Genomic DNA, 12,999 nt, shown 5'->3' on the forward strand with positions numbered 1-12,999 from the left:
ACCCAAACTCAACCCTTCCTGAGTGGCTCCGTGGACCGGCCTAGGTCCTGCTGCAAGCCCTTGAAAATGTTGAGCATGTTAATCTTCACACCTGCCCCTTTAGGAAGGGGCCCTTAATGTCCTCACTTGACAGAAGAAAAACAAAGGTATCGGGAGGCCAAGTAACAAGCCCAAGGCCACACAGCCATGGGGACAGAGACCAGGACTGAGACGCAGGTGCCAGGGTGCCCAAACCACCTTCCTATGCCCAGGGTGGGGACCAGAGGTGTCTTAGGGAAGGGATGACTATGGAGGATGGACGGACAGACACACACACTCATACACACGACACAGAAACACAGACAACTTGGGCTGCTGGCCCCCAAGCCTGTCACTTCCTTGGAGCACATCACTGAATCTCCCCGGGCCTCTCTTTCCCCATCTGTACAATGGGGGCAGCGTGGCTTATTGTGGCAAAGAGTTGCCTACGACCCTCAGATGTCCCCAGATGAAATGGCTAATTAACATAGCTTCTTCTGGGGCTCGGAGGACTATCTGGATGGGCAGCGTGGGTGAGTCCACAGTTAATGATGGTGTAAAGAACAGCAGGTCTAGAAAAGGATGAGTGGCCAAAGCCGTCCCTCCACACCCACTTCTCGGCTTCCGTCTGGGGAGCAGCCTCTAAGTTTCTCACTTCTGATTTCCAGAGTCTGCTCCTGACACGGCTCACTTCCAAACCAGGAACCTTCACCGAATCCTCCCCAGGATTTCTGTTACTTGCAAATGGGAAAACATGAGAGGAACACAAAAGATCTAGCGTCCTCTAAAACAAGAAATACACATATCTTCGTCATGCATTTTTTTTAAAAAAAGATTTTGCTGCTAATACGTGGATTCCCACCCTCTCGGGTGCCCCTAACAAGAGGAAACAGGGCCAAATCTGACAGTGACATTCATCTCTGCTATTCCCACCCCTCGAGGGAAATGTGTTTATTAATGCGCTTCTTCCCTTGATAAATTACTAAATAGGAAGAAAAGCCTGGCACTCATTTCCCGTGGTTTTGCCTGTGATTTATGGTGAGGGGCTGGCAGAGCCACCGCATCCATTCATCTGTGGGTATGCCTGTTCCAATGCTGGTCAGCCAATGGGGAATCGGCCACCAGCCCATCCCCAGCTGGGTGGCTGCCTGATACTCCCTGTTCCTGTCGACACCTGTCTCTGGGACTCGTCCCCCACCCTGGGCTCTTTCCTTTGCTCATTCATGTTCTGTTCATTGATTCACCAGACCACGGGGCAGCACTTCGGGCATGCAAACATCAGCTGGTCATCACAGGGACTACTGCAGACCAGGACGGCCCTGCTTTCAGGGAGCTCACTGTCTAGGTGGGAGATGAAAATGGTACCCAGGCAGGAGTCACGAGATGCCACCTAAGCAGGATCACACTAAAGAATCCCAGAGTGCTCTGGAGACAGGGTTGCTGCTTCCCTGGGGACCACGGGAAAGGCAGGAAATGCAAGAACGAGGCCCAGGCAGACCTGGCTCTGTCTCTCTTGATGCCTCCGCACAGGGTCACTTGGGGCCAACCGATTCTGAGCTGATTCCTCAGGCAGGACATGGGTGGGCACCCACTTCAGGGCTGCCGTGGGCTGGTAACCAGTGCATCCTCCAGCTTGGGTGGTCTTCTGCGGAGCCAGGGCTGGGGATCCCCTGGAGACTGCAGACCCAGGAACCTAGGTGGATGGGCAGCAGGAGGGAGCTTTGTTCTGCACAAGGACCCAGGAACCTTCTCTGTGCTCCATGTCATCTTTAGCATGGGACTGGGGGCACCTTCCCACGGGGGATGGCAGAAAACATCCTTATGGTAGGGATGTTGCAGGATGGAGCTCCTTGGCTAAGGTGCATTCCCTGCACGGCAAAATAGGTCGCCATCCAGATATTTTCTAGACTCACTGGGGACATTTCTAAGGAATGCACCTTGAGGACCTCAGCCCGCCCCACAGTGAGTGCCACCTCCTCACCCTCTCTGCTAGGGGAGCCAAAGGAACCCAGGCTGGAGCCCGGAGGCTAAAGCTCAAGGCCACCAGAGCCATCTGGTAGTTATGTGACAGAGACAAGAGAAACTCAGGGTGTGGACTCTGGGCTCTCAGGGAAGTGGCTCCACAGGGCTGGTCTAGCAGAGCTGGGCGGGTTTACCAGATGACCCACACCCACGTAGCATCTTACAGCAGCCCTGGCCTCTAGCAGCCCTGCCCTCTGGGACCTGTGGCTGGGTGTCATCTGCCCTGGGTCTCCTCTCTGTCCCAGGCTGGGCATGCACTCTCTGCCTGACTTGGGTCCCTGGCAGCCCCTCTGCTGCAACTCCTACCTCTCTGTGCTATGATCAATGTAGTTGGTTGGTTTTTGCACACCGCACCCCCCCCCCCCCCGCCCCCCGCCAACCCCACCGGATTCTCCAGCAGCATAAAAAAACCGGTGTCAGAACGGAGGTGACATCCGAGTCAAATTAGTGTCAATATGACAATAAAATATACAGCTCAGAGGAAATATGGGCTGTAAACAGGCGGCATTTCAATTGGAAACATTTCAATCTCCTCAAGGTGGTGGGGGTGGGGAGGGGAGGAGGTGCGCGCAGCGGCTGTTGTTAAATCACCAACATTCAACAGCATGACTGAGAAAACTCCATCTTAGGGCCCAGGTGACAACCGGTGCATTCCCCACTCTCCAGAGAGCCACTCGACACCAGGATAACCTGGGCTTCCCTCTCTGGTTCCCTGTTCCCTCCCGAGTGGCATGGCTTTGGTCTTCCTGCTGTAAATCAGGCCCCTGAAGAAGAGAGGAAATGGGCCTTCCTCCCTGCACCAGGGGGATGGTGATGGCTGTCCAGTGGCCCCTGCACCTCGACCCAGGAAGTGCCCTCGGCCTGGCCCCTGTCCTGGGCGGAAGGCGGGGCGTGGAGTCTGAATCCCACGGGATGCCCTCAGAGAGGCCTCACTGCCCGCAGCCTTCCCTGACCACAGGGCATTTGCACAACCTAAGTGACATTATTGTAGGTCCGGTGGAGATGGAGACAGGGACCTCCCCCTAGAACATGATCAAGGCTCCTGTTTCAGGAAACATGATGTTTTTACCTTTTTGTTTTTACATGATACTGGGGATTGAACCCGGGATGATGTACCACGGAGCCACACCCCCAGGCCTTTTTTATTTTTTAATTTCATTCTGAGACAGGATCTAAGTTGCCCAGGATGGCCTCACACTTGCCATCCTCCTGCCTCAGCTTCCCAAGTCAGTGGGATTACAGGCATGGGTCACCATGCCCTGCTTGAAGTTCCATTTTAAGATCTATTTATTGAACCCCCCAAAGTGAATTTACTGAAAACATTAAAAATGCAATCATGCAGATGACTCTTGGTTAAGATAAAAATGGCGCTATGGTTGACACATGACCTTTCCCAGACCTGCATGCCTGCGACCCACTGAAAATCCAAAAGCAGGCAGGGCCCACCCTGGCTCCCACGGGTCATGGAAGGGGAGGGGACTGGGGGACACCTCAAAGACAAATAAGGGCTCAGCAGGACCTGTGCCTGGGCTGTGGGCATCAGCATTGTTTGCAGCATCTTAGAGACATGCACCTGAGTGACACATCCACACAGACATTGGGTCTGAGCAGAAGAGCCTGAGACATTTGAAAAAGTGAAGCGAAAATTCTAGCTCTGGCTTAGGCTGGCTTGAAAGGGCTGGGCTAGGGTTGGTGGCTCAATGGGAGAGCACTTGCCTAGCCCATGTGAGGCACTGGGTTCAATTCTCAGCAGCACATGTAAATAAATAAAATAAAGGTCCATTGAAAACTAAAAAATATTAAAAAAAAAAAAAAAGAAAGGGTTGAGGTATAGCTTAGTGGTAGAACTCAGTGAGTTCAAAACCCAGCATACACACACACATATTGAGAGAGAGAGAGAGAGAGAACGAACATGAGAGCGAGCTAGTTTGGGGGGAAAAGAGTGCATTAAGTACTGAAAAACAGAGGAGATAATTAATCCCAGGCTGCTTTGATTTCCTGGAGTTTTAATGGGTTGGGAATTACAGGAAAGAGTCACCTGTTCCTGAAATCCACAGTTATGAGCTCAACTCCCCCGCCCTCCCCATGCCTGAGCCAGAGCCACGGACACCCCGCTCAGGCTGACTCTGGAATCTGGAGGTGCCTCCCGCTGCATCTTCAAGCTAACCAAGTTCCCAAGGCGGATGTGGAGGGGAGGAAGGAGCGCGGGGGCCGTGATGGCTGTCCTGCGGCCCCTGACGTCAGCCAGCCGGGAGCTCTGAGCTCTTCCGCCCACCCATGAGCTCACCTCCGCGCTCCTCTGGCCTTGGCCTTCCTGTTTCTCAGAGATGCTCAGCCCCCAGATGCTGCCCAACGCCAGGCTCCCTGGAGAACAGAGTTGCGCCCCAGCCCCCTCCGGGCTGCCTGCCAGCCCTTTCTGCCCTCCCACCCGAGCCCTTTCTGCCCTAATTGGTCTGCATCTCTCTCTTCCAGGCTCTTTGGTAACTGCCACTCCCTCCCTCCCTCCCTCATCGGACACACAGAGGGTCTGCTCCCTGTCCAGTGCCCCCCAACCCCAGACCTGCTGGGGCTTGCTGTTTTGCTAGGCCAGGTGCCTTTGGGGTGCCTTGGGTTCCTCTGCTGCAGTAGAGCTGGTGGCCCAAAAGGGTTGGGATGGATTAAAGGGAGAGAAGCCCTAGGACACTCCCAGCCTGCAAAGCAGTAGGGCCACAGTGGGGAGGTGCTGGGGAGCCAGGACAAGACCCAGGGAAGTTGTGCCAGACAGTCCGAGTCATCAGGAAGCTGTGCTGGGAGGGTGGCAGGTGACTGACTGCCTGGGGAGAGGAGACTAGCCGCACTTGGCACACCTGGGGGCCAGGATGGACAGGGAGATGGCGAGGAAAAGCCATACGGATGCCTTCAGCCTGGGCTTATGCACCAGAGGGGGACAGAGGTGCTGTAATGACTACAGAATTCTGCAAAAGGGGGTGGATTTGAAAGAGAAAAGGGTGTTGGTGGAAAGAGACCACAACTAGCATTAAATGAGCACCTACTGTGTGCCGGGCACCAGGCTACGTGCACACATACCCCTCACTCAGGGGCCTGGTGTCACACCACCCTGACCCTGTGTGGCCCATCACCACCTCTGGCTAAGTTAGTGATGACCAGGTAGCGAGCACGGGCCCGGCCCCCGTCACCGCCTTCCTCAGCAAGTCAGGCCTGGAGCTTGCTGCACCAGCTGTCCTCTGCCTCGGCCCAGACTGTCCTGCGCCTCTAGACTGAGCCCCGGCACAGTGAGCCCAGACGCCCGTCCTGAGGCCAGGGCTCGGGGGCTGGTTCTATGCTGTGTCCCAGGGAAGAGCAGATGATTCTGTCAACAGCAGGGCTGGGAATTCCAACTGGAGGTTGGGGACATGTCACCTGATGTTAGGACCCCGATTGCCTGTGGTATAGTAGGGAGCCTAATTCCAGTCTCAGAAGGTGGTTAGGGGAGCTACCCAGGAGAAAATGCATGAAAACAAAGTACAGTTCTCACTCTGATTCTCGCTCTTTCTCTTTTGCACACGGCACGCATGAAGCAGGTGCTCAGGTGGCTGAAATGGGCAGACAAGCCCGGCCACCCATTTTGGCCTTTGCTGCTTTTTGGGGAAATACCTGCTTGACTTGACCCTTCTCAGCCATGGTATCTTTGCCTGTCCCCTTTCCAGTGGCCGAGTGCCACCCTAGGCCTTGAAAGGACGGGATCTGGTGTTTGGGGGCACCAGCATTGGCTACCTTTGCGCAATGCGTTGCTGTGGTTTGGTTTCTGATGGGGGGGGCAGCGTGAGCTGCACATGATCCCCCAGACCCTCACCTGCTGCACCTGGAGGGCTGGTTAAGAGAAGGCAAGATACAGATGACATTGTGTGTGCCCAGAGGGGCCTTGTGACCTTGGAGAGCTGCGGGCGTTCCCACCCTCTGCTGTGTGCCTGGTCCTGGATGGCACCCACACTGGGGAAGGCACAGAGGGAAGGGACCAAATGCAGGTGGCATCCCTGGGGCATGCTGTGGCCTCTCCGCAGGGCACGGCGAGGATGGCCTGGGACCACATCCACGGTAGGACTGTGAGGCTCCTCCCCAGCAAAACTTTGGCTGGGGGCTCAGGAGACACTCAGGGTGGCTCATGACCTCACCATATCATCTCCAGAGAGACTGGAGGTGAGATCTAAGCCCAGGAGCCGCGTCTCCGGGAGGGCTCAATCCTGCACCTGGGCAAGGGACCACCCAAGTCCTGCAGACCTCTCTGGCCCCACAGCGCCCAGCGGCCCACTCCCAACCGGACGCAGTCACCGTGGCCCTGTAGGCCCCAGAGCCGCTCTCAAGGATGGGCCGTCTCCCGCAGGCCTCTGGCTCCTCCTATTATGGGCCATTAGGGAGAGAAAAAGCCACCCTGGGAGAGCTTGAGGAGTCCAACCTGCAGGAGCCAGCGGCCTGGCCCCAGCTGTGACTTCCTGCTCCTCTGCCTGGCAGGTAGCTCTGGGCAGGCTCCAGGAGCAGCAGGTGGAGCCACCCTGACAGAGGAGGGGCGGGCACCGAGCCCTTGGCCCTTCCTTTCTTCCCTAGCAGAGGCTCATGGTCAGACAGACACCCAACTGACCAGACAGGCACCGGAAACCTCATCTATGCGGGACACCAGCCTCCCTTCCCGCCAAACAGGCCCTGCAGCAGCCGTGGGTCTCAATGACTGACAACTCCACCCTTCAGTCACTCAGGCCCAAGCCCCTGAGTTGACCTCCACTCCCTTCTCTCTTCAACACAATTGACCTGGAGCAAACCTCTGTCGGCATTCATAATCTATGGGAACAACCGCTTTCACAGCTCTGTTAATGGGACCCCTGCTCCTGCCTGGCCCCAAACCAATTCTCAGACCTCTCTTGGCTCCTCTGGGCAGCCTCTGCCTACTCTCAGGGTCCCATCTTACTCTAGTGAAAGCCAAAGTCGTCACCAAATCCTCACTAGGCAACACAACCCACCCCAGCACACCGGCCTCACCCCTCATTCCTGCCCCTCCCTGGCTTCCCACCAACTATAATGAACCCATGACCTCTTGGCTGTTTCTGGAGCTCAGCAGGCACATTGCTGCCTCCGGCCCTTTGCACATGCTGATCTTCTGCCTGGATTGCTCTTCTCCAAGAGTTGCACGCAGCTTATCTCTTCCGATTCTGTGCTTCCTAGCAGGCATTTCTCAGGCTTTCTTTTTCCAAATGGCACCCTCACTTCATCCCAGTGCTCCTGTCCCTGTTCCCCACGTTGTGCCTCTGTTTCGTTTCTAACTGGCCATTTCAGCACACTGATTCCTAGGAGTGGGCAGGGTCTGTTTCTCCCACGACTCTGCAGGTTTCGCCAAAGCAGAGTTGTGTGTGGCTTGTCTGTTGTGATGTCTACCATCCCCGACGCCATTCCCAATCTTGGGACACTTAGTTGGAATCTAAAGCTCAAGATCCTAACCACTGTGCCTCACAGCCTACTACTAGTCTTGGCCAGGACCCCCACGACATCTCGTAGGCCTGTAAGGAAGAGATGAAAGCAGCCCGTGGTCGTCGCCATCCTCCTGTCTCCTCCAGAGAGTCCTGGCCTCCTGCTAGGCTGACTGCCCCATGGCCCCTGAGCATTCCAGGGCAGTCTGTCCTTTCTGCCTCCCACTGAGGCCCCTACAGAGCTGATGGCTTCTGCCTCTTCCTAGGAACCTGTTACAGCGAGTATCAGTATCTTGGGGCTGCTATAACAAATAGGCACAGACTTAGTCCCTGCAAGTGTGGCAGGCGACTGCCCTCTGCAGTGTCAAGAGGACCCCTGTCAGGTCCCCGGGTCCTGCCTTGCCTGGACCCCCTCCCCACCGCCCGCCGTGGGTCCACCCCCCCGACACTCACCGTCCACTGGATTGAGGTAGTCGTGGAGATGGGGCGCGCTGGTGGCACTGCCGCTCTGCATCAGCAGGTCCCCGTAGGGTGCGGGGTGGCCCGCCATGAGGGTCATCTGGTGGTAATAGTCGGAGGGGTTGGTGCCCGGGGCAGGGAGGCCAAACAGCCCCCTCTCCTTAAGGTGCTCGTGGGCTACTGTGGGAGCGAGGGAGAGAGAGGCGACGTCAGAGTCTGGTGCTGGCCCCACCTTCACCCGCCCACCTGCCAGAACACTCAGGGCGAGATGGCCACCAAGAGTCACCAGCCGGGCAGCACAGGCTCTCCGCCTGCCAACGCCCACCAGCTCCCTGTCCCCGTCTCCTACCTCAGGGCTGACTGCGCCCACCCTGCAGTCAGCTGTGCCCGGGGTGAGGAATCAGGCAGGGAGGATGGGATTCAGACTGTGGGGGGCTGGCACGGGTGGGGGGGGGCTGGCACTGGGCTGGGGGGGCCCAGCAGGGAACCACCTAGAGCTGGACACCAAGAACCATCAAGGGTTCTGATTTTCCTCCATGTGCAAAACCTGAGGCACCAGCTCTGAGCTGGCTCCGTTTTCCATTAGTGAAATGGGGGTGAGAAGGCCCCCCACTGACACTGCTGTCGATGACATCAGTGACAGCTTGCCGAGCTCCTGCTGGGTCTGCGGCAGGCCCGGTTCTGAGGGCTCATGTGCATTCTTTAATCTCAACATCGGGGTCCAGGAGGGCTCTGTCGTCCCCACTGAGCAGACAAAGACTCTGACCCCTGAGCAGCTCAGCAGTGTGCAAGGTCACATGGCAGGGAGGTGACAGAGCTGGGGTGGGACTCTTGGTTGGAATCTAAAGCTCAAGATCCTAACCACTGTGCTTCACAGCCTACTAGTCTTGGCCAGGACCCCTAGTCGCCATCCTCCTGTCTCCTCCAGAGAGTCCTGGCCTCCTGCTAGGCTGACTGCCCCATGGCCCCTGAGCATTCCAGGGCAATCTGTCCTTTCTGCCTCCCACTGAGGCCCCTACAGAGCTGATGGCTTCTGCCTCTTCCTAGGAACCTGTTACAGCGAGTATTAGTATCTCGAGGCTGCTATAACAAATAGGCACAAACTTGGTGCTAGTTGTTGTTAAAACAACATGATTTTTTCCTCTTAGTTTTTTTCCTCTTAGTGCAGTCTTCTTAGGAACACTGCAAGCTGCATGAGCAGGGCAGCTCCATAAGGTGCTTTTTATTTCCCTTTGTGTGTGTGTGTGTGTATGTGTGTGTGTATTTGCATGCACATTGGTGCATGTGCGTTTGCACTTATGTAGCAATGGGGTGGCGGGGGAACAAGAAGTACACAATTTTAGGTCTGAAAGATATTTTTGCACCCTATGGCCCTGATCATTTGGGAGTGGCCATCTGATCTCTAACCTGGACCAATCTATCCTCTTTCCCAAGCATCTGAGCTGACAGACACAAAGTCACAGGTTCATTGACAGAGTGTCGGGGCCGGGCTACCATTTGCAGGCCTCCTGCAAAGGGCACAGGAAACAGAGATGCCGGCAGCTGCCAGCCCTGCTCTGCCTCCCTTCTGCTCTCTCTGGGGTTCCAAGAGACACCCCTACCACAGCCCACTTTGCTTCCTACCAGCTTCTGCAGTGGGGGCCTCACCTAGGACAGGACCTAAATATTGTTAAGGTACAGCACACAAGGGCTGCACACAGGGGACTCTTTAATGAGCATGAAAAACAATGGACCCCCAAATCTCCAGGCTTATTACTTAAACCATCCATGTTCAGAGGTAGTGGGGAGAAAGCTGAGCCTGGTCACTGTCTCAGGGGACTGAGGCTGGGGAACCCAACATGAGTGACGGCTGCACTGACAGAGCCACAGGGTGCCCACCATACCATGCCCCGATGCCACAGCTGCTCCTCCCGGCCCCCAGCCCCTACTCACCATCCGCGGGGCTCAGGCCCCTGGCTGCAGAGATCATGGAGAGGGTGGGGCTACTGTGCACAGACCGGAGGTAGTGCTCCATGTGGGGGTTCACATAGGGGTGTGGGGCATTGAAGGGGGACTCCCCAGGGCCAGCAGGGTGCGGGGAAAGCCGGATCAAGGAAATGTCAGAGATGACAGGACTGCCGCTCAGGGTGGGAGGCCTGTGGACACAAAGGACAATGTTCTCAGCAAGAGGATGCACAGGGAACCCTGCCCAGAACCCAAACGCAACCCGAGCAGTCTTTGATTCTCAAAGGAAGACTTTCCAGAAAAAACTACACTTTTTATTTTATATGCTGACATCCTCTGGTTGCCTCCAAATAAGAGTTGGAACTCTTAACCAGTCAGCAGCCAGTGAATGCAGACCTCAAGCTGCATGCTGGTGTGGCCGCCCACCCACCGATCCCGTGTGGGCGGAGGGCATCTCTCCGCATGCTCAGCTGGGTTTGCCGAGCATGCGCTCTGCTGGCCATGCACGTCCGAGCTGTATCTCTGCCTCCCGGTGCCTGTCCAGGGCAGCGCACGTGCATGCACTCGCACATCATGTTTGGAACACAGAACATGAAACACTAATGCCAGCATAAAGTGCAAGTGGACCCAGTGTTCTCAGCAGAACGTTAGAAAGAGGGAGGGGATTGGTGATGTCCTGCCAAGTGCAGAGCTTTGGGTCCAGCTGGACAGCCGCAAGGGACACACTCTGCCACAGGATGAGCGGGGAGAGAAAAGATCAGGAATCAAGATGAGTTTTGAAGCTGGTACAGTGAGGAAGGTTTGGAACACCGTTCTAGCTCTGCCTCCTTGGAAACAGGTCTCGGGCTAACAGAGTCCCTGCCGCGAATGTCCACCAATAGTCAAGGAGGCACCTGGCTTGGTTATTATAGCAGTAGCTGGCTCTGTCCAGTCCCTGTGTCCCCTGCTCTGTTCTCCAGGTGGTGTCTGTTCCACTCAGCATGATGACAGGACTCTTTACCCCCGAGTCTGCTGGCCCGGGGGGCTCCAAGAAGCTAAGGAGTACTTCCAAGTTATCTACTGCAGAACTCACACCTTAAAGACGAATCAGAATTAATGGGCACGTGGCTGCAGAGTCACAGTGAAGTCAATGGAAACTGCATTTACCAAGAGCTCCTCTTCAATTTTTCAGAAAATTGGGAGTTTCTGTGATTTACATAGTGGAAAGATGAGTAGGTGGGGAGACTCAGACAAACCTGGGTTAGGATCCCAGCTGGATCATGCTGAGCAAGTGGCCTGATCTCTCTGAGCTCTAGTTTCCTCGTCTGTAAAATGGGGATGATGATGTGTCTATTTCATAGAGTTGCCATGAGAATGAGAGCCCTGCCTCCCCACAAAACAGAAAACACTGTGCCTGAAACCCAGCAGGGGGTCCCTAAATGAGAGCTGTTTTGGTATTAGAATTACATTCAGAGGAGAAACCCAGAAGCTCCTGGGAGCCCGCCACATCTCCACCCTGGATCAGTCCTGCACGTGTGAAAGTCATGGTTAGAACTGGTTGTTTCAGGGAAGGAATGACCCCTCTGTCGGCTGAGCAAACCACAGAAAATTACTGATTATGTTTGATAATAGTGCATAAAAACTGGGCTGACATCCGTGTAAGCCAGGACCCAAACAGGTGACATCCAGATGTCTGCACATCTGGGCTCACCAACTTCCCACTTGGAGGCTGTTCTGCAGGGCCTGGAGGTAAGCGTTCCGCTACATTCTTTCCCAGCTTTTGCAAACGGGATTGCACTGGACGTGCAGATCCCCAAAACTCTGTCCAACATGTTCGTGTTTCTCCCACATCCATCCCCGCCCTCAAATGCCTGCTGCAGCCTGTCGTCTGTGGCCGTCTCCCTGAAGCCCCTGCCCTGGGTGAGTGCCCGTCGTCTCTTTGCCAGCCAGGGAGCACTCTTGCAGCCTCAGCGTGGTGGGTCTGTCACCCAGGGTCCCTGGGTTCTGCCCAGGAGAAGGCTGTGTCTACAGTCAGTGGGAAGCCCATGCCTGTGTGTCGGGCAGAGACTGAGCCCGGCAGAAGCAGCCCATGGAACACACCAGAAGCCCCCGCCACTAGATGTTCTTTCTCAAAGGCCACCTCTAGAAGCGGCAAGGGACCTGTGACCAAAATGGGACGGGCTTGAGAGATGGCTTTATTCCGGCAGGGGTTGCTAGGTGTCCCCAGGGGAAGAAGATGATACACTCTGGCCAACGGCAGATACGCTCTGGCAGAGGTGACAGTGGCAGGATGGACTCTCACATTCCTGCCACAGGCAGGCGTTTTGTGAAGAAATCGCTCAGAGAACATCACCCATGTGGCTTCGAGGGTCAGGCCCAGGGCAGAAGGAAACCAGCTCTGAAAGGTTGGGTGTGGTGTGATAAAAGGCAGGTGTCCACTAGCTGAGAGGACAGCTGGGGAGGCCCCTGTCCTCAGATTCCTTGGTCCTTCTCAGGCAGGGCCGTTTTCCAGAGTCTGCAGGAGGCCACCTGGGCTTTGAGGACACGGTGGCCTGTGGGTACTGGGGCCAGTGGTCATAGGTGGCTTGTCTGGATCCCAAACCCAGGAATGCTGGCCTCCCTGGTACAGAGGCTGGACCGTGGAGTGTGCCAAGCACAGTGGAGGTCCTGAGACACCCGGTGACCGCATGGGGCTTTTGAGCAACATGTTGAGGCCACATGGCAGCCTGGGTCCATCTGTCTGATGGAGCTTCCCCCAAGCAGGAGGCAGGAGTGAGATGATATGCACACCACTGTCCATGTGGGGAGCAGCTGGGTCCAGAAGTGGCAGGTGGTACCTGTGTCCCCACATGGAGGAACTGGGATTTCCGTCTCCACCGAGCAGTGGCCACCACTGGGGGGGAAGGGGGCCTCTCCCTCCCCTTTTCCATCATTGCCGAGGAAACAGAGAAGGCCTGGCCTTGGTGGAGTGCCTGGGACACCCTGCGGGATCGTGCCCCGTGTGGTCACAGCACCCCCAGGGAGGGAGCTCCAGGGGTGTGTCCAACTCCAGACCAACGCCTGCACATCACCAGGAGGACCTGGCGTCCAGAGACAGAGTCACGTCCCCACGCCGCACAGCAGAAACAGGCAAGCAGGGGTC

The 12,999-nt window shown here is 56.1% G+C and overlaps 1 protein-coding gene across 1 annotated transcript in view; it reads right to left on the reverse strand.

Annotated features, from left to right (window-relative positions):
- Gli2 (GLI family zinc finger 2) overlaps positions 1–12,999 on the reverse strand; it is a 168,910-nt gene that overhangs the window by 21,352 nt on the left and 134,559 nt on the right. The window contains exons 3-4 of the mRNA XM_077110264.1: positions 9,867–10,069; positions 7,929–8,114 (exon numbers count right to left, since the gene is read on the reverse strand). Coding sequence (XP_076966379.1) covers positions 7,929–8,114; positions 9,867–10,069 — 389 coding nt within the window. The remainder of the gene's footprint in view (positions 1–7,928; positions 8,115–9,866; positions 10,070–12,999) is intronic.

Source organism: Callospermophilus lateralis, chromosome 9 (genome assembly GCF_048772815.1).
Source record: "Callospermophilus lateralis isolate mCalLat2 chromosome 9, mCalLat2.hap1, whole genome shotgun sequence".
In the NCBI taxonomy this organism is placed as follows: domain Eukaryota; kingdom Metazoa; phylum Chordata; class Mammalia; order Rodentia; family Sciuridae; genus Callospermophilus; species Callospermophilus lateralis.